The following is a 20,195-nucleotide window of genomic DNA, read 5'->3' on the forward strand; positions in this document are numbered from 1 at the left end:
TGTGGGACTACTTTGGTAGGCAAGGATAACAATTAAGGATCTGTTTTTATACCCCTTTGAATATTGGAAATTGTGAAGTTGTGAATATCATTATTACATGTGAGCATTGTATTTTTACTTTACAAATACAAGGATCTGTTTTTACAGCTGTTTGAATATTGAGATATTGGTCATTTTCGTTTGAATGCTTTTTGTGCTAATCAAGCCACCGTACACCACCATGCGTAGAAAATGAAAGAACCAACAATAAGGTCAAGATAACCTACCATGTGAGACTACTCTGGTAAGCAAGGAGAACAATGTACATTGATGTCAGATCATTCATTTCTGCGCATAACAGCTTCATCTCGAACAAACGTGACATTTGTCCGGGCATTTGGTGAGGGCCGACTGTTTAGAAACTGGAAGTTAGCCAACCACTTCTACACAAGAGGCTTCACCAAAGTTGCTCCCTCTGATGTTCCACTTTCGTTTCAATCCTACATCAGTCCACAAACAATTTCTTTATTATTAAAGAAGAAATACACATTTCAGTTTTTTCATTATAAATGAGCTGCGGTTTAGCCGCAGACACCTGGGACCTTGACTGAATGGTCTTTATATCTTGTCAATGTATTATGGCGCTTTGATGACGGTATATTTGCACGTTTCTCTTTCTTGGTGAGAGCATTGAAAGGCTGACAGCGTCACACTGGCATCTAGTGGCCTGAAGCCGGCGTGCATCTGGCGTGAGAGCGACACACTACTGATGACGTGTTGACACCGTTGTGATCTCATGGAAACATTTGTCACAATGATTTGTTTCTCTGCAACACACAAAAACTGATTTCATTCAACAAAGTCCTTCAGAAACCATCTTCCATGAAAAATATGTAGCAGCATTTTATTTTTAAAAGTCAAATAAAAATCTTACATGTTGGTGGTGGGGAAAGAAAATAAAAAGTTAAATACAATCAATATCTTAGCTTCTGAAGCCCGGCTGGTTCACTTGTCTATTTAGGTAGCCAAGCTACTGGTCCCTAAACAAAACATGGCCATGTTTTGTCCAATAAAAAATGGCATGAGTAGAACCAAGAACAACACATTACACACACACAGACACACTCTCTCTTCTCCCTCCATCATGCAAAGCCCACTTTTATAGCAGCACAAAGAGCCAAATATGACCCTTGGAATAGTTTTTGGGCAAATGAGGCCACGAATAGATTAAAAACAGCAATCACCCTCCCCCAAAAAACACACACACACAAAATAAATCAAGTAGAGACTCCGCGAACTGTCCATTCAATTTGGCCTCTGCATAGAAAATAAAAATGGCAAACACAAAATGTATTCGTTCTGCAAGCAATTAGGTGCTCTGCTATTCAAAATATATATCTATGTATATCCTTTTTGGGCGGTGTTGTCCGAACAGCCCCTTGGCTTTGTGGTTTCATCTTCACTGGAGGGTTAAATAAGTAAGATTCCTGTGAGGACAGACGCCATCCAAACCATTTGCTCACTGTGCGTCAGTGTTGCTTCAGATATTTAAAAGTGTCTGGATCTGAGTTATCAGCATGGCTTTGAAAAAAAATAATTAAAAAAAGGGGGGAAAAAAAGGTTTCATTGCCTCACTGAAGATCCATCGCACTGCAGAGGCCGGTCAGAGTGAACACATTTAAGTCTTTAATTCCGCTCACAGCTAAAAATGTTTTTAAAAAACCCTCTTAATTAGGATTTGCCGTCGTCTTGTCAGGTTCAGAGCTGGCAGCGCACCGTCGAAAGGTGCCGAGTTGCGGGGATGAGTTTTGAATCCTGGGACGGATTTTCAGCAGCGCGGCATCCTCTTGCACCGACTCCTCGCTTTTCTCGCTGCTCTTAGGTGGAGTCAAGACGCCTGAAGGTACGGGGCAGCGGACGTGATGCTCCAGCTCCACATCCTGGTACGAGTAGGCCTTGTCCTGTACGCAGATAGAAAAGAAAACATCTTTAAAAAATATATAAACGTAGCGTACACTCCAAAATAGATGTTGTACATTGCTTCCCTCCTGTGCAGATACTCAGTTTCTTCAAACTGAGGGCCAACCACTGTGTGATACACTCACAGCACAAAAACCATCCCTTAAAGATCGCAACTGTGATACTGTCACGTACCATCCACGTGATGTAGGCGGCATGGGTCTGGATGTTGTGCACGTCGTCTACGGGGATTCCTGCGAAGGTTTTCATCGACGACCCGCCAGCCTCACGCAGCGCCATCGCGAACGGCACCATCCACCTCACGCACTCCTCCACCTCCACCCTCTTCAGAGCTGCAGGGCCAGAAAAGGGAGAAGGAGTGAGACCTCGGGCCAATGCAACTTTTTTTAAATTAAACATTGTGCTTTAATAAAACTTTTCTTCTCTGTAAGAAGAGGTTTGTTTACCCGAGACATTTTCCACCAGCTCCAGAGAAGAGAAGTGAAACAGGGCTGAAGCAGCGAGGATGCCGTTGGAAAACTCAAGGCATCGCACATCGAGCATACACAGGTCCAGCAGCTGGAGGGAAAACACAACAAAAAAAAGAGTTAACAACTGTAATTAAATGCCGGCGCACACCTCAAAATGAATACTGCAAACATGTAACTACCATGGTAAATCTGTCTTGGAGTATTATGAGTAACTACTGCGTATCACAGGGATTAAGACTTAAGAATAAAGAAGATTGTTTTTGCTCTTCAAAGCTGCAACAAGTAGAATAACGGTGTCTTTGTGTAGGTTTCGTATCTATATAGTATTTACTAGATGGGACTAAAGTCTGGTCCAGACTGCACCACATCAGCTGATTATTGTCAAACACTATAATAGATTATCGGAAACGACAATTTATTATTGGGCAGAAAGACTGGTATGTTTAAATGAATTTAATTTTGCTCCTTTGTTGGTCAAAGTCATGGCGGGAACGCGTCATGGAGGACAGAGAGCGCTTTTCAACCTTAAACGTCTCCGCGAAAGAGGAACGATGTCGTTGGTGCTTCTCGTGGATCAGGAGAGTTGCATCCTCTCCCATTTTTCTTATAATACACTGTATATTGTTAGACATATGAAAGGACCTACATAGAAGACACTGTCCATATCGCCCAGCATCATGCACAGATAGTTTGATTATGTGTTTGTTCCTGGAAAGACGGCAAGCTCAGATGGTTGTGGGAGCAGCGCGTAGGCGTCTCTCAGGTCAAATTTCATGACTAAGACGGATAAGTTGGACCAGGTAATATTATATTACATTATATTATATATATATATATATATATATATTATTAAGTCGTCATTCAAAGTCGACCATGTGTCACTCTCAAGTTTAACTTTGTCATTTGCTTTGACAAAACAAAAGGTTGTGGAACACCTTCAGCTGTGCATTTAAAGTTTCTTAACCACTGCTGACTAGATACTTTTCTCTGAGGTAACTGCAGTTTATAAAGGCTAGAGTTGGATTTTTACACAAACATTTTTGCTCTTCTGTAGTTTTAAGTTTTTCAAAAGTGAGCAGGATATGGAAAAAGAACAAGACACGAGTCTGGTTAGATTTTAAAACATTTTTAACCAAACTGTAAATCTACTTAAGATACACATTCAGGTCGACGCTCTGTGTTGTTGTACCTGATGGTACTCAGGATATTAGCGAGGCACAGAGACACGTACCTCTGCGATTTGTGTGAAGGTACTCTGAGGATATCTGGGGATGAGCAGCTCATCCGACTCCTTCAGGTAGGCCACCTGCATGTAAACATTGAGCCAGGAGATGGGAGTCTGAGGGCTGAGACTCCACTTCAGGTCCTGTGGTGGCGACGCAGAGAAAGAGCAACCGGCAGTGTTAGGACCATCACCAACGAGCATTTGTAACGTCTTACAAGAAAACACCAACTGCCGACTATGAATGACCCAGGAAACGAGAGGGCCGGTTAATGTGTGCACGTCCTTTACCTTCATAATGATGATTTCCATACTGAGAATCTCATCTTCAGTGCAGGCTTTGTCTGTAACGTAGGCAAACTGGTGGATTTTGGGAGGATACATCTCCTAAGGGATGGAGATTAAAAAGTGTTATTAGAATCAATGATACCAAACAGCATAGTGTGTGAAGTGTTATAGAAGAAAGGAGGTGATGCAACTCCAAGATGTCGTCATCTCACTCTACACTCTAGGCAGCAACAGCCCGTCTTACCTCGACTTTGGCAGCGATGAAGAGACAAGTGATGCCTATGAGCTGCAACGTTGACTTTAAGACGTTCCTCTGCGTGGCCATGAAGCGGTCGAAGTAGTCCTGGGAGAGGTGGTACGACTCCCTGTGCAGCTTGTACACCTCGCTCACCTAAAGAAAATGTGGACGCGAAACAGGATGTCAACGCACGCACGAACATAGCCTCGAACCACAGTCACAAAATGGCATGAGGAAGGTCACAATGATGATGGAACAACACGTATTAATCAGGAGAAAACTGTCTCAGGCAAAGTTTTATTGCTACTTGGAACAGCAATTAATATCCCTGCCAACTACAGTCTTTCCCATTTTATACTCCTTTATTGATCCCAGAGGAGGTTGAGACAGAGGAAACTCTAAATTGTGAATGCGGTGCATGAAAAGACATCACTTGTAAAATCAAGACACTGAAAGCCGTAAGAGCCGAGAGCTGCCGACGTCCTCGTCGTAGTTTCCACGAACAAGTGCATAACAGTGCGAGTTAGTTCAACAGACGCCAAGGTTCAAGCATTTGGACGCTCTTGCTATCAGCTGCACGTTAAAGGGTTGTTGAGCTCAACACTAAGACACACGCTACTCACCTCCATGAGCCAGTCCAGGAGAACGGCCCGCGTCTTGGGCTGCAGGTGAGGATGTTTGTCCAGCACGTGGACGTCCCTGGAGTAGGTCTTGTCCTTCTCCAACATGTTGTTCCATACCACATCCTTACTGGCCCAGCTGATAACAAAAACAGAGACGAACACCATGGTAAAAAATAAATGCAAACTCTTGACTGCTCCCCTATTTGTTGTACAACACCTGCAAACCTACATCAATGAATCACTTGCATTTAAAGTATGATTTTCCTCGCATATCAAAGAAAATACGGAGTCGACACTTTTCAATCTACTTCCTACTGAGCTAAGTTAGTTTAGCCAAAGTTAGAGATTTAAACAACAACAGTACTCACCACAGCGCGGGAAGTGGCGCGCAGCGTACGGGTGTCACAAACACGTTGTTGAAGTTGTAGTGGGGGAAACCGGCGTTTATCAGAGCAACGGCCTGGTCCTCTTCCTGGTCAGGTGTGGGGATCCACCTGTGGGGACTTGTGTACCCGGCATCGGGACTCCAGTCCAGCTTCACAGGAGAGAGAGAAGAACGGAAAGATGACGCACAGAACATTGAATCCTGAAAAAAATAAACCAACGAGCTAACAGGACGTCCAGAGTGGAGAGGCATAATTAACAGATCAGCCAACATTTTCCTCTTGGAATGAGCAACCAAGGTCAAAGTTGCGCTGCATTTTGATCCAATGCAATAAAAAACAACGCCTACCTCGCAGTCACGCTGCTTTTTCTTCGTCATCTCTGCTACCTCATCGTCCAGATCCTGTAAATGCTATCAAAAAAAATGAGAATTTAAAAAAAGGGAAGACATTAATGTATTGTTATATGCATGCGATTCAGTTCACACACACACACAAACAAAGCTGGTTAGAACAACTCTACTTCCACATGAAAAAGGTAGAAACTGAAATCCTGCCCCACAGGTGTTTTGCTTCATAAGCTCCAATAAAAGTATTTTTCTATTTAAATTAAACTATACAGTTGCATGCAATAAACACTAAATCAGATGCATCGATCTGTAATAGGTCAACGGGCAATACACTAAGTTGATGGCACTAATAGATTTATATGCACATCACCAGTTTTACATTCGGGTCAAAGCGGGCCTGTTGGTACATTAGCAGCCTAGCCTGCACTGGAGGCGGTGGGGGCCGTTACAGGCCCGCCGACCAGCCCTTTGCACACCAACGTTACTTACAATGGCAACATCTGCCTTCCTCTTTCTCGACCGTACTGTATTTTCTCTGGGCGCCTCGGGAGCAACAGACGTCGGTTCTGTCTCTTCCCTGGAAACAAACACAGAAGAGACACGACGTGAGTCTCCAGAGGTGACACGTGAAGAAAAGACACACTTTCACAAGTTTAATACGCGAATGAGGCCACACAACAAGATACTTTAGCATCAAGCTAACTAGCCGGATGGCTAAAGCTCCATCCACTCAACTTTTGCTTTTCTGTCGTCACACACACACGCGCACACTTTGATTGACGCGCTAAAAAAAAAAAAAATAGAGAGAGAGACATGAATGAAATGAAGGAAACTCACCGTTGCCCTCGCATTATATTTATGGTTGGGATGGGTGTCCGTTTCAGAGTAAACCTGTGAATGGGAAGTGTTTAAAGTTGGGTTTCGGGGGGTTTAAACAAACACATTGCACACACTCCCAACCCCCACTCTCAACTCCCTCCTTCTGACAAAGCCCGACGCAGCCTGGCGCGGGGAAATGGAAACGGTGCGCGGCGCTAAAAGTCGCCAAAAACACACGAGTACAGTCGCGAAACCACCCGCAGACCAACGCCGGACAACGTGTCGGTCTCTCGGCGTGGTTATTTCGTGTATTTTTTAAGGGGAAGCTGGTTATTTCCCCCCCAATACCCCCCAAGTAGCTCCGGACAGCTGGCTCGCCACATAATGGCCTATCGACAGGCACAGCTGAGGCGGCCCTGCTGGTATTTTCCCTCCTCAATTTGTCCGTTTTTAAACGGCGACAAACTCCGGAACATCGTGCCCGAAGCACCCGCCATGTCGTGCAAGCACACCTTTAATTCATTGTCCAACTTGTTGAGGTTTGGAGTTAAGTTAGCATTCAAGTCGGCGCGGCTACACACACACAAAAAAAAGTTGCATCTCGACGTTGAACGTTTGGTTTCGACAACTCGCCTCCAGATTCTGCCTCTTGAAGTTCACTCTCGTCCACGTCTGGGAGATGGATGTGAAGAGCGTGCAACTTCCCAGACTTGTTGTTCAGACTCTGGGGTGCTCTCTTGTCCGAGTGTGTGTGCATCCAGTCCGGGGCTAGTTCCTCTGAGCTGGCGCCTAGCAGGGAACAGATGACTTGGAGCGTCAACGTCAGAGAGGAGTGGATTTAACTTGGCGCTAAACCTCCGGGTCCGCCGCCTCTCCGATGGCGGATTATAACTCTGTTCTGCTCCGTTTCGCCTCCGTGTCGCGCCCGGAGGACCTTTCTTTCTATGCGGGAGATCCGTATTGCGCCAAAGAAAAGGGAAAATACGATTATAAGTTAGCCGGCAAAACGAGGAGGCGTGACCGCCGCTGTGACAGCTGCGGGGGGCGGGGCTTCCGAGGAGGAAGTGCCCGGGCACCGCGTGGCTAGTCTGTCGGATGTAAACAAAGCCGCGGTCCTTTCGATTCAGGCTAAAATTGAAGGTTAACGCGGCCGAATTATGGCGAAGCAATGGTGCCACTTCGTTGCGTGGACTCCACGCCGGGTTGTCTCCCGCCGTCACCGCAGGCGCATCTGTTATTTAGCACAAATAAAGCAGCAACGTTAGCCCGCCGATGCTGCTGCCGGCGCGCCCACGAACAGCGCGGGTCGCCGGATGCATTCGTCCCCTTTTGCGCACACGTCACGTAAACCCCGTTTTCATATTTCGACTGGGAAAAATATATATATTTTTAATCCAGTTGCAGTGCGGTGAAGTAAGAGACATTAAACTGTGTGTCTTTTGGAGACGGTTTGTTATTCAATTTTGTTTTAGTTTGATTTACCAAAATTGACCCTTGGCCAGTCACGTGACCTAGAAAGACAAAAACAAGAAACATTTTCTTTCTCTCGCTGCTCTCTTATTCCTCCACACACACAAAAAAAACGGGATCATGAAGTTTTTGGATCTTTTTGGACGCCTAAAATCCGTGGTTATTGGAATGATTCATGTTAAAGCCTTACCAGGTAAACTAAGACTGAACGGCGCCCTTCAATGTTCAAATGTACATGTTTGCAGTGTCAGACGAAGTAATCCAAAAAAAGTTGTAGAAATTGCAAAACCACTGATAAAAAACACTTTTCATGTGGGAAATTTGTAAAGAAAATGAACGTAGTTGAGTTAAAAAGCTACAATAGCATCTTTGAACAGTGGAGTAGAAGTGTAAAGTGAAATGAATTGGAATAACTCAAGTAAAGTACAATGTACTCAAGCACTGTACTTGAACAGACGTACTTGGTTGAATTGCATCACTGCATATGATGGGATTTGTACTTTCTGATTTCTCAGGAACCCCTCTGGGTTGCATGAAAGTATCCCAAATCATTGAAGAAGCATGCAGGGAGGCCGAAATCTACCGCGATGCAGGGATTGTAGGTCATTTCAACACCATGTGCACATTCCTCACACACACCGCGGTCTCTTGGTGCGAGCCAGTAACCGCTCCCCTCTCTTCCCTCTCTCAGGACGGCGTGATCGTGGAGAACATGCACGACATCCCGTACTCCTTCTCCGCGGGCCCCGAGGTGTCCGCCTGTATGACCGCCGTCTGCGCTGCGGTGAGGAGCGTCTGTCCTCGCCTGCCGCTCGGAGTGCAAATACTGTCTTCTGCCAACCAGCAAGCCCTGGCCGTGGCGCTGGCTTCAGGTCCGGTCTTTACATCAGTTCAATTGTTGTTGTGCCGTGTGTGAGGCGACAAATGGTCAAAGGTCGGCCACTTGTGTGTGTGTCGAACTTGGTATAAACGTGGTATAACGTCACTGTGTGGTTGTAGAACTGGATTTCATCAGGGCCGAGGGTTTTGTGTTTTCTCACGTGGCCGACGAGGGCCTCCTGAACGCCTGCGCCGGAGACTTACTGAGGTACCGCAAGCAGATCGGAGCCGAGCGCGTGCAGATCTTCACCGACATCAAAAAGAAGCACAGGTGAGATCTCCATCTGTACAGTTAAACCTGATGAGGTTCACTCTGAACTACTTTTCCTCCCTCAGTCAATTCAATTCAGTTTATTTTGTTTGCCCAAAATCACAAATACAAAATTCGCCGCGGAGGGCTTTACAATCTGTACACATGACATCCCTGACCCAGGACCTCACATCAGATCAGGAAAAACTCCCCAAATAAAGATAGTAAAACCCCTTTAACAGGGAATAAAGGGAAGAAACCTTCAGGAGAGCAACAGAGGAGGATCCCTCTCCAGGATGGACAGAAGCAATAGATGTCATGTGACCAGAGTGAGCAACGTGATGATACAGCCACGTTTACTGCTAATGAAGATTCATAGAACTTGTTTTGTGGTGACCAAAATGAATTAGCCCTCAACTGGGTCAGGCAGGGTTTTGTTTTAAATGTCTAGCTTATTGGTCAAACTGCTGAAAGTGGAATTAAGTCAAAGTATAAATCCTTCATTTGCATTCAAGCTAGGACATATTCATCATTTCTTCTGGCTTTAAATATGCATTTCAATTTGAGAGAGTTCTAGCGACGGCCCCAGTTTCATCAGACGTACAGCTGCATTTTCTTTTGTTATTTATACATCATTAAAACAATTAAAGTCCTATAAGACCGTGTAGGACAGAGAGAGAGACAAACTGATGTCAAAAAAGATGTTTCTTCTGCCACAAACTAAAAACACATCTTTTTATTCCAATACATGAGACACTTTCAAAGCTCATTCAAGAAAAAGCAAAACAAAAACATTTTTCAGGTTCCTGTTACACATTGTGCACGATATTTTCCCAAATAATTTTTCCCACTTCAACAAATAACACATTCTCAAAAAAGGTCACGTATAACTTTCAAGTAGCACCTTCGTAGCACTTAAATGGCACTTGCTTATAGCACTTTGTAGTTTAACTTGTTGAAGAAATTATACTTTCTTGAGTGGAGGAAATCATTTCGTGGTTCTGAGTTTGTACTCACGGTTGAATGCTTTTATTGTGAGTCACTTTGGATAAAAGCATCAACTGAATGTGATGTGATGATGTCAACCTGGTGTCCAGACTAGTTGTACTCGTGTCTGCCGCGTTGCCCTCAGCTCCCACGCCCTGACGTCAGACGTGAGCATCGAGGAGACGGCCCGCGCCGCAGAGTTCTTCCTCTCGGACGGACTCATCGTCACGGGGGCGGCCACGGGGGCGCAGGCCGACCCGCGGCAGCTCAGAGGTACCAACACCTTGAACACCCTCCAAGCCCGTAGGAGCAGCAGCCGCGTGGACGCTTTGGGCGTCATCTCTCTGGACAACAACACAAAGCTGCAACACAAGCTATTTTTTGATTTGACATCCATCTTTAGACTGAATCATTTGGTTTATATACATGGTAATTATTAAAAAACCCCAATTAACAATGACACAGAGAAGATTGTAACGTAACGGAGTCCCCAACACGACATGCGAGACTGTCAACACTTAAACAGGCACATGTTTAATACATGCCCCGCAAGCACTTGTGTGTTGACACACAGGTGAACAAACACACACAAACACTCTCCCCCATCTCCTTCCTTCACACACACACACACGTGCAGTCTATCTTGGTAGCACAAATATCTAAAACTGGTCGGACAGAATGATACTGAGCTCACGTGCCGCTGTGGAGGTCAGACTACTCCCATGTCCAAAGTTCACTGAGTGTATCTCAGCCTCTCTTGATTTAGGCTCCTCTTACTGTGAATATATATATATATATATATATATATATATATATATATATATATATATATATATATATATATATATATATATATATATATATATATATATATATATATATATATATATTATAATACTTTTATATAAGTTCATGCTGCGCACAATAGAGAGAGAGAGGGCAGCAAAGCATAAACTGTCTTACATGAACGGATAACATTTTCTGTAACGTTTTTCCCGTGAAAAATTACTATTTTGCCCCGATTATTTACAAGAGACTCAAAGCGACAGCGTGTAGGATCTAGGTGGCATCTAGGTGGCATCTAGGTGGCATCTAGGTGGCATCTAGCGGTGTGGGTGCAGATTGTGACACACTCAATACCCCTTTGCTCACTCCTCCACATCCAGTATGAGAAAAAGCCAGTTGGCGAGTAAAAAAAAAAACACAGTTCATTTTTTTTACTTCTGAAAAAATTTAACTCAAGTGTGGTTTTCAGCATTAGATCGGTAACGATATCTGAGTACTTCTCTAAGATGGACTTCTGAATTTCAACCCCCAGAGCAGTTGGGGAAGATTAACTTTTACATTTTTTGAAACAGAAATTTTCATTGCCCAGCGTTTTTGAAGCAACATAAGCATAAATTTCCGAGCTGCAGTTTATCAAACTAAATATGTTGAAGATGCTGGGGAGAGAAGAGTAGGATATAAAGTTTTTGTCTGCCTTGGTATTAATAATACAATACTGCCACTGCTCATCGTCTGCTCCTTTCCTCAGAGGTTTCCCAGTCCGTGAGAATCCCCGTGCTCATCGGCTCCGGGGTGACGTACGACAACGTGGAGCGCTACCTCGACGCAAACGGCCTGATCGTCGGGTCTCATTTCAAGGAGGGCGGCCACTGGGCCAACGCAGTCGACCCGGAGCAGGTGAAGAGGTTCATGGGAAAGATATGTGACCTGCGCAAATGAGAATCCCAGAGGCTTGAACACGTGTACTTGTACTTGTACTACAACTGCGTGTGGTGGCACATTAAACACGTATCGCCAACGTAAGAAAACAAGATTTTAATGATTTTTTTGTGTTGGTACATTTTATAAACACACGCAAATAGAAAAACACATAATATTGAACTGTATTTACACTCAATAACCAACATGAGTAAAATGAATAAAGTCAGTACACACCTGCTCCAAAGAACAAAATGGTGGACTTAATACAAAACAGTGTTTTTTGATAATGATTCCTCAAGCAGAGTCAAACAAAAGCAGCATCCATATGAGGGAATCCACAGGTGGGTTTTTTTCCCCACACCACATGAATATGTCACACTGTGGTATGAAACAAAATATGAACACACTCACATTCACAAGATTGTCTAAAGCTAAGGCACATAAGATAAAACAGTTGTTTTTTTCATAATTTTTTGATCAGTGTCACACGATAACTTTCACAGATGTACTTTCACAGATTAGCCCCACCCCCTTTTAACAACTAAGCAATCTAAATCCACCCAGCTGTTCTCATTTCATAATGCAGAGGTTTTTTTATTTGTAATTATTTCCAACCGGAGAGGCGATTCATTCATGATGTCAGGAGATCAAGACTCATCGTCCTCAGCGGGTTTCGGGGCGTGAGAGAGCTGCAGTGCGGGTTGCCTCTATTAAAATCAAAAACTAAAACTTGCTGCGGTTCAGTCGTGGAAAGAGGATTAACTGTTTGAGGTGGAATAGTGGTGAGAGACCACTCCTGAGTGATTCAGAGTCCCGGCGCCGCGCTGCAGCTCCCAGCGCTCTCCTCGCTGACGGGCGGTGCCAGAGCGCTCCTCAGTAGTTGCAGAGGCGCTGCTTGAAGTGGCCGTAGCGTCTCTCTGCCGGGGAGAAACGCGCCTTGGCCAGGTTCTGCCTGCACAGGGCGCCGCGGCTCAGCTTCTTCCGCTCGGCCTGGGTCTCGGCCCTCTGCACCGCCAGCAGCTGGACGTTGCAGGGGAGCGGGATTCCCCAGGCGGCCAGACGCCAGGACACGTGCCGCCTCACCGCCACCGGCCTGGAGGGATGCAGCGGCAGAGATGAGGTGAGAGTTCATTAAAAACATCAGGTGCAACATGTGGGAGATGGAAGTATCAAAACCAGGCCACAACCAATGCAGAAGTGTCTTTAAATGTGCATTCTCTCTACTGGCCAGCAGGGGGAGACTCCTCACTTCATTTCATCACTATTGTGAACATGACTTTATCGTCTCAATCTCGGTTCCAGTCGTAAATTAGGGTCCATTAGACCCAAATAGACCATAAATTAGAATATGCTGTTGATAAATGACTGTTTACGTGGTCTCTGCTCCAAATATAGTCACTTCTGTTTATCGGTTGCAAAAAAACATCATTATGGCTGACTGATGATGATGCAGGGAAGGGGGTATGTGTCCATGAATCCATAAAATAAAAGATAGATGTACTCACGAGTTGCGTTCCTTTAATATTATAGCCTGCAACAAGCATGATTGTCTGGAACACTAAGACATCAAGGTATAAGAGCTCAAAAGGAGACCAACCTGGAGGTTTCCTCTTCCTCTTCTTCGTCGGAGCCCAGCTCCTCCTCTGCTCCCGCCGCCCCGCATCTCATCTGGTAGACGGACATGCTGGGATGCTCGATCAGCAGGTTCTCCAGGGGGTCGACCTCAGAGGCCGTCAGCGTCCCGCTCTCTGAACAGAACACAACACCCCCGGTTCAAGCGGATCAGTTTTCACACACGGGGGCGGATGAAGCGCCAGGATGCGGTTCTGTTTCTCACCTTGGAGGTTAACAACGATCCATCCTCCCTCCTCAAACTCCATCAGCTCCTGGTACGTGTCATCCGCCGCCTCAAAGTCCTCGCCGGCGTTCCCGAGCAGATGAGAGAGAATCTTGCCGATCATCTTGGTGCCTCTATAGCAATCTGAGGAGGGAAAAGAACAACAAGTGGGCATGTAGATCACATGTGGAGCAGCTCGGAGAGTTTCCTGTCAGCAGACCACATCGAAACGAATCCCTACTAGAAAAGGATCAACCGGTTGATTGTGGATCCATCCTCTGCCTCGCGTGCTTGTGTCTTTGGTCGGTTAAGCAACACAAGTGCTCCCTCTTCCTTTGCGCCAAGCTCAGAAACCTGAGCGGCCTGAGTTTGGTTGTCGCTATGCTGTCCAGGCAGGGGGAAAACAGCTGAGGGGAAACAGGGTGACTCAAGAGGCTGCAATTACACCGGTTGCCCACATATTGTATAATCTGGGACGCTGGCTCAGATTTCATCCGGGAAGAAGAGGAAGTCACTTTGACCCTCACACTGCAGGTGACCTTTTTTTTGTCCCAAATGAGACGACCCACTCTCCCTGTTCTGGCCCATAGTTCGCCCCTGGTACCTTTTGGCCGAAGATAGGTGAGTCTCTTTGCTATTCTTGGGCAACTGATGAAATGTCACCTATGAGCAAAGAAGCTCGTCCGGGTGGCGATCACGAGGCCGTGACGTCAGCCCATCTATTGAATATAATGTGGGGAGGTGCAACTTGTCGATTTCTCGTCAGCTGATCGCAAAGGAATGTTACAAGAGGACCTCTTCTGTTTACAGTACCCTGAGGGTATACATCGCAAAGTACACATTATGGCCATAATCACAAGTATTAGCGTGTGGCTGCTGTTGGTGGCGATGACAAAACATAGATACATAACCCCCCCACCCCTCCCACACACATACACAAGTTACCGCCTGCTTGTCAAGTGTTTGCCCCCAGACCTCTCCATGTAAACACAGACATATACCCCCCCCCCCCCACACACACACACACACACACACACACACTGCTGTGTTTGCCGTCACAGACATACACCCCCCCCCCCCCCCCCCCGAGAGCCAATAATAGCCCAATATCTACGGAGTCAAACAGCTGACAGCCTGCGAGGATATTATATCGTCGCTTTATTTATTTTTTAATCACAGCTGCTCGCATCGGGTGAGTTTTGCGGAGCTGAAGGAACATGCATCATTAGTCCTACTGTTTACATGTACATGAACGCGTCATGGGTTGAACTGCACTGTAGTTACATAGGACACAACGTACAAATACAATACGGGGCTCATTAAATCCCAGCAAATGCTCTGAGGTGTGCACTTTGACGTACCTGACCAAGAAACAGACGTGTGTTGGTATCCGGGTGTGGCCGATGGCGCAGAGAGGGATCCCGCTGTGTTGCTGTTTTTCAGAGACTGTTTTGATGTCGGAGTTGTTTATCGGTGAGGGTCCTCCCCGCGTCAACGTAACCCAGCCCGAGAGAGGCGGGGCGCGCGCGCGTCACGTATCCACGAGCCAACCCACGCGCTCTCTCTCCTTCTCAAAGTGACATTTGAAACGTCCGCGTCGACGGAAACATTACGTTTTTTGTTTTTGTTCCATGTTTCATCATTCTTACTATAGGGCCTGCGGTTATATCCCCGTTTTCACGGTCACGTGTCTTCTTACACTGCAACGGTGGGACAATAACCGAGCGCACAAACGCCGAAAATGACGTGAAAAAAGCGATATCAGTTTCAAAGTCTCTGTTCATTGCTGTAAAAGTGGGCAGTAATGCTACAACCATTCCCATACATTAACTTGTTTAATAGTTTTTAATGGAACTAAAAGTGAATGAAGGAATGGGATATTGACAAAGTAAATAAGTAACAAAGTAACTAACTTATCTTTGAAGAGTTTGAAGACTCTACCAAATCCAGATAAGTCACCTCTTGCACCAAAACAACCAGTTTGTGTAGTGCGCCTGCGCAAAATGTGCTAATATAAGTTCTTTATTTATTAAACCACTTGCTACCGCGTCTTTGGTTTCAAAGAGGGAATTTTCTAACTGAACCCGCAGAGAGAAGAGGAGGAGTGATGACACCACACAGGGTGATTTCAATGGCATTCTGATAAAAACAAATTTAAAAAAATACTCATCTTGCCTCGACTGTCCGGTATATACTCTTTGATTGCTTTTTTTTATTTTTTGGAAAGCAGGAAGTGGGGCGACCGCCACTCACAGGCAGGGAGGGCACAAAGAGTGCAGTACCAGCAAAGGAGTTTGGTTGACTGTGCATTTTAACAAAGCCGAAAGCTCGCAAAGAGCACGAATTTCCACTTGGCAGCACATCCAGGACAGGACTGAAGGTAACAATGTAGCGTTAGACTGTTCTTTAGGGTGATGTCGGCTGTCTTCTATCTCTTACATGGAGACGAAGAAATCCGTACTTGGGAAGAATTATTTTGTTCGGTATTGAAATAGAAACTAAACTTGAACATGTGTTGCATTCAAAGCGGACCGTTGTCGAGTTAACCCCCTTGTCATTGTCTTTAAGTTATCTTTTAGTAAAAAAAAAAACATTTCGCGAGCATATCATGCGTACTTTAAGTCAATTTGTATCACGTTTAGAAGGGTACTTTGACTCACTTACGAGCGCAACTTGAAATCTCTCCCGCCAAACTCCATTCAGAAACCAGGTCATTTAAAACACGTACAAAGTTAAAGGATGTTTGCTCATCGTCAATAACGTGCGTACAATTTGACTTTATGACTTTTTGACAATTTGACTTTATGACTTAACAGCAGCCGCGTTGTCATTTGAGGTACCCGCAGTGTAAAAGCATTACGTTATGAAATGCAACTCCAAATGTGTTCAGAAATATAATGGAGTCGTACTATATTTAAGGATTTGTATGACGTAGTTTTTGTGCCGTGAAACCAAAAGTGAAACCAAATGTATTCTGTCTGTTTGTCGTCATTCCAGAAAAAACCAAAGGATCACATCACTGTGGGGTTTCAGTGGGATCACTTGTAGATAAGAGATAAAAACTCCCTTTCAGTCTGTCGACCACGGTATTAACAATAATACAGTTTTTATATTCCCAGTGATGGCAAGCTTGATCTCTTCCCCAGAGTTGTGAGGACTGTTGGTGTGCAAAAAAATGTGACTCCCGCTTTGTCTACTGGCGACCCAAAAGTTGACCTTTTCTCTTTCCTGTGGTGCCAGTGTCAAAGTGCAGGGATGGCGCCGCGAATGGATGACGTCATGCATCTGTGCTGCACGCTGTCTGATCACGACCAGATCAAGGTGGCGGTGAAAAACTCCACCAAAGGAGCCTTCGTGGCGGGAGGAACGGCCTTCGTGGGCGGGCTGCTCGGTGGACCTCCAGGGATCGCTGTTGGTAAGAATACTTATTTCGAACATAGACCCCTGATGTCAAGAACCCTGAGACCAGACAAAAAGGAAGTACTCCTCCCTCGTCCCCTTCCTGCCCACAGGTAGAACAGTGTCCGCTGTGACCCTCTAACCCCCCCCCACCTCCTTCATGTGCCTCAGGTGGAGCAGTCGGCGGTCTCCTGGGCAGCTGGCTGACCAGCGGTACGTTCAGGCCTCTGCCTCAGATCCTGATGGAGTTGCCGCCCGTCCAGCGACAGAAGCTCTACGATCAGGTGGCGGCCATCTTGAGCAACCTGGACTGGACGGACGCGGCGCAGCTCATCGCCCTCGTGATGGGCAACGCCACCCTCCAGCAGCAGGTCACCGCCGCGCTGCTGAACTACGTCACCAAAGAGCTCCGAGCAGAGGTGCGCTACAAAGACTGAGCTCTGATGCCACGTGGACTTTTTTTGGGGGGTCGGGCCTGCCGAGTACAATTAGAGTCCTCGCCGCATATTTTTGTACTTTGTTGCAGGGAAAAAGGAACTGTGAATCATTGATGTTTCCCTTTGATGTCTGTGCCAAATGAAGTCTACCCCAACAGCAGGAAGGGATACTGAATCTATGTACTATAAGTACATATTGAAAGTACTTGTACTCTACTGAAATATTTCCATTTTATATCACTATATACTTCTACTCCGCTACAGTTCAGGGGCAGATATTGTATTTTTTTTTATTCTACATGTATTTACAGTTCAATAAAAAAAATTGACATCAACTATTAAATTATGAGGCATTATGAATGATTAAGCTACCCAGACGTGTATATATTAATTTAAATTGTCACCACCGTAATGCTAAGCCAATTCTAAACTAGTGGTATTACAGATATTATTCTGAAAATGGAGTACATGGAGATATATTTTAATGTCAATACTTCAATCATTTTATTTAAGTAAAAGATCTGAGTACTTCATCAACCGCTGAACAAGGAAGAAGTCGATGTTTAGAACACTATCTGTCTACTGAACACTTAATAATTACATGTTTTGTACGACAGAATGTCAACGTATACTTTACTCTGTAAAACTACAATAAGATATTGTACCGTGTCTTAATCCCCACACTCCTCATCGGAGTGTTTTTAATAAACCTCTGTTTAGAATTTTCAAATGAACTGTTAAAGCTGTTGTGCTTTTGTTTGATTATTTTCATATTCACAGTTCTCTCGATTGTAAAAGGGACATTTAGAAAAAATACACACATCTAGAAGATATCCAGTCCATATGAATGAAAATGTAACTAAACTACTTTCTGTCAAACATGCATTGACTTGCATTTCATCTTGTTCTCAGAGACGGAGGCCCGGTCCCTGAACGCTCCACCTTTCATCCTTAACGTTGCGTAACTGAAACCGACTGAACGGCCATGTGTCGTTTACGTCATCGTGGTAAAATGCGTGTTTTGTGTCATATTGCTATGCATTGTGGGTAATTCCCTTTGGCAAAGCCTGCATAGAGTTCAGACTTGCGCAGAGGGTTCAAAACGTCCACCATAGATCCCTCAACGGGCTCAACCACCACAGTAAGCACAGCGAGGGTGGAGATTATTGCGCTTCAGTGTCCGATAACGCTCGTCTGTCCTGTTGGCTTTAAATGTGCGACCCTCGGGATGGAACATGAACAGATTTAATAATGCACATCACTTACATGTAGTTGATACCCAACTCTACCCTTCGTTCGAACCTCGGGAGACTTTTTTAGGTTATCTCGGCTGCTGTTCTGCCTTAACGCTATTAGGGAGTGGACGGCACCCAAGATGAGCCGCTAACTAGATCTGTTTTAAGAAGTACTTAAGAAGTATAAGTAAACTGAGATGTGTATTTCCAACGGCTGAACAAGAGACGCATAAACAAGCCTTTATCTCTTTAAATGGACGACCGTAACGCACTTTTCTCTTGATGGTCCAGAAGGCTGCCGCCAGACTACTCACTGGGCCCAACAGCCGGTCTCACCTTACCCCCATAATCAGATCTCTTCACTGGCTACATGTAGCATGTAAGGATCCACTTAAAAAAACTTCTCACGCTTACTTACAGAGCTTTGCGCAGTTTGACTCCTGTTCAAGGAGTTGAATTACTTTTCATCAGCCGGCTCCATCGGGGACAAACACGGGAGATGTTCTGTGGCGGCGCCACGCAGCCGTCTCCAGACCAGCGGCGAGGCCGTGGAGAAGCTATCCAAGGACTCTGTGAAAAGTAGACTGTTGCTCTTTATTGCCAGTGTGGTCCCTCATCTTCTACGATTGCTTCCTTTTTAGCCTTAAAGCAAATCAAAGTTAAAAAAAAAACTTCCATCATGTTCTACAAACTGCTCCCAAAGGTCAGAAATGAACGTCCACGTGTTTTTCTTGAGCCTCTATACATCAACTTTTATATAGAAGCTCATTGCCGGCATTATTGAAAGTAAAAGATGAATGTGTTGCATTAAATAAAACACTCACGGTGAGTGAGTTAGGACGTTATCATGACATACAAAGTTCAAATTATGACAGTAACTCATTGATTTTACCTAAATTGAAGTTCCAAAGAATTCAAAGTAGATTTATTTTGAAATCACATGCATTGCACTGGTTGTCACCTATTTGTCAAAAAAAGAAAACCGGTTTTCCTGATGGTAATTAATTTGAGGTTTATGACTCATCGTGCACTCTGGGCTTTATTATAACTGTGACGCGAATTAAAGGCTTTTAATATCGAGAGCCTGTAATGCAGTCAACAACCCGTGTGTTTGTCTTATTGTTTAATAACTAGAACGGATGCGACGTTGAGTCTTTTACATCAACCAGGTGACGCCTGTGGGAAATGGTACCAGTCCAGTATTGGTCGTTAGATACTAATTACTCCAAGTTTCCTCATTTTGAAATGAAGATTGAGAGGGTAGGACCCACATGACAGCTGAGGGAGGAGCTTCAGTGACCCAAGTGAGGCTTGAATGACACTAACACGCTTCCCCAATCCAGACAAAAAAGGATAAATATCTAACTTTTTAGCTCCGATTTACAACATCAAGATTGATGGTTCACTATTAAGTTGAGACAAATGTTCCCACTTCACTCTCTCTGTGGCGTGTAGAGCTTTTCTAAAGCACAGGTGAGGCATAGCAGGAAAGGGAAACTGGCGCGGCCATCTTTGAAGTCTTCTGAAGCCAAGGTGCTTGACAGTAGTGAGGGCGAGACGGCCCACCGTCCGCAGCAGAGATCCCTGCAGTCAGCTGGACATTGAGGGATTTGGAACATATTGTATAAGGATACAGTATAAT

The 20,195-nt window shown here is 44.9% G+C and overlaps 4 protein-coding genes across 4 annotated transcripts; 2 read left to right on the forward strand and 2 right to left on the reverse strand.

Moving 5' to 3' along the window:
* Window positions 1–866: 866 nt before the first annotated feature.
* On the reverse strand, window positions 867–7,659 carry ccne1 (cyclin E1). Its single transcript, XM_068577531.1, has 12 exons — window positions 6,986–7,659; window positions 6,371–6,424; window positions 6,023–6,110; window positions 5,534–5,596; window positions 5,169–5,335; window positions 4,801–4,936; window positions 4,184–4,330; window positions 3,943–4,038; window positions 3,661–3,795; window positions 2,406–2,517; window positions 2,134–2,291; window positions 867–1,940 (listed from the first exon to the last, which is right to left on the reverse strand). The coding sequence occupies exons 2-12, from the start codon at window positions 6,382–6,384 to the stop codon at window positions 1,707–1,709; spliced, it is 1,350 nt and encodes a 449-aa protein (XP_068433632.1). The 5' UTR covers window positions 6,385–6,424; window positions 6,986–7,659; the 3' UTR covers window positions 867–1,706.
* Window positions 7,613–11,715, forward strand: zgc:162297 (uncharacterized protein LOC555865 homolog). The gene is made up of 6 exons (XM_068577542.1): window positions 7,613–8,015; window positions 8,338–8,420; window positions 8,514–8,694; window positions 8,822–8,972; window positions 10,084–10,211; window positions 11,473–11,715. The coding sequence occupies exons 1-6, from the start codon at window positions 7,943–7,945 to the stop codon at window positions 11,661–11,663; spliced, it is 807 nt and encodes a 268-aa protein (XP_068433643.1). The 5' UTR covers window positions 7,613–7,942; the 3' UTR covers window positions 11,664–11,715.
* A 443-nt stretch (window positions 11,716–12,158) lies between these two features.
* On the reverse strand, window positions 12,159–14,956 carry si:ch211-260e23.9 (uncharacterized protein LOC555795 homolog). Its single transcript, XM_068577552.1, has 4 exons — window positions 14,844–14,956; window positions 13,483–13,626; window positions 13,243–13,393; window positions 12,159–12,738 (listed from the first exon to the last, which is right to left on the reverse strand). Exons 2-4 carry the CDS (start codon window positions 13,604–13,606, stop codon window positions 12,519–12,521), a joined length of 495 nt encoding a protein of 164 aa, XP_068433653.1. The 5' UTR covers window positions 13,607–13,626; window positions 14,844–14,956; the 3' UTR covers window positions 12,159–12,518.
* Window positions 14,957–15,694: 738 nt separating this feature from the next.
* Window positions 15,695–18,052, forward strand: LOC137783910 (protein C19orf12 homolog). Its single transcript, XM_068574260.1, has 3 exons — window positions 15,695–15,862; window positions 16,723–16,897; window positions 17,053–18,052. Exons 2-3 carry the CDS (start codon window positions 16,738–16,740, stop codon window positions 17,316–17,318), a joined length of 426 nt encoding a protein of 141 aa, XP_068430361.1. The 5' UTR covers window positions 15,695–15,862; window positions 16,723–16,737; the 3' UTR covers window positions 17,319–18,052.
* The last annotated feature ends 2,143 nt before the right edge of the window (window positions 18,053–20,195 follow it).

This window comes from Clinocottus analis, unplaced genomic scaffold (genome assembly GCF_023055335.1).
Source record: "Clinocottus analis isolate CAN_PGR_092001 unplaced genomic scaffold, fCliAna1.0.p SCAF_1, whole genome shotgun sequence".
NCBI lineage: Eukaryota > Metazoa > Chordata > Actinopteri > Perciformes > Cottidae > Clinocottus > Clinocottus analis.

What these genes read in the sequence shown, in the direction of transcription:
- si:ch211-260e23.9 (XM_068577552.1), bottom strand. Translation starts at nt 13,606, where the DNA reads ATGATCGGCAAGATTCTCTCTCATCTGCTCGGGAACGCCGGCGAGGAC. An exon ending in GATCGTTGTTAACCTCCAAG is followed by an intron (nt 13,394 to 13,482) that starts GTGAGAAACAGA and finishes TGTTCTGTTCAG; the next exon opens with AGAGCGGGACGCTGACGGCC. An exon ending in GAGGAAGAGGAAACCTCCAG is followed by an intron (nt 12,739 to 13,242) that starts GTTGGTCTCCTT and finishes GCATCCCTCCAG; the next exon opens with GCCGGTGGCGGTGAGGCGGC.
- ccne1 (XM_068577531.1), bottom strand. An exon ending in TCATCGCTGCCAAAGTCGAG is followed by an intron (nt 4,039 to 4,183) that starts GTAAGACGGGCT and finishes TCCATCCCTTAG; the next exon opens with GAGATGTATCCTCCCAAAAT. An exon ending in CCGCCTACATCACGTGGATG is followed by an intron (nt 1,941 to 2,133) that starts GTACGTGACAGT and finishes ATCTGCGTACAG; the next exon opens with GACAAGGCCTACTCGTACCA.
- zgc:162297 (XM_068577542.1), top strand. Translation starts at nt 7,943, where the DNA reads ATGAAGTTTTTGGATCTTTTTGGACGCCTAAAATCCGTGGTTATTGGA. An exon ending in GACATCAAAAAGAAGCACAG is followed by an intron (nt 8,973 to 10,083) that starts GTGAGATCTCCA and finishes CGTTGCCCTCAG; the next exon opens with CTCCCACGCCCTGACGTCAG. An exon ending in CGACCCGCGGCAGCTCAGAG is followed by an intron (nt 10,212 to 11,472) that starts GTACCAACACCT and finishes TCCTTTCCTCAG; the next exon opens with AGGTTTCCCAGTCCGTGAGA.
- LOC137783910 (XM_068574260.1), top strand. Translation starts at nt 16,738, where the DNA reads ATGGCGCCGCGAATGGATGACGTCATGCATCTGTGCTGCACGCTGTCT. An exon ending in ACCTCCAGGGATCGCTGTTG is followed by an intron (nt 16,898 to 17,052) that starts GTAAGAATACTT and finishes CATGTGCCTCAG; the next exon opens with GTGGAGCAGTCGGCGGTCTC.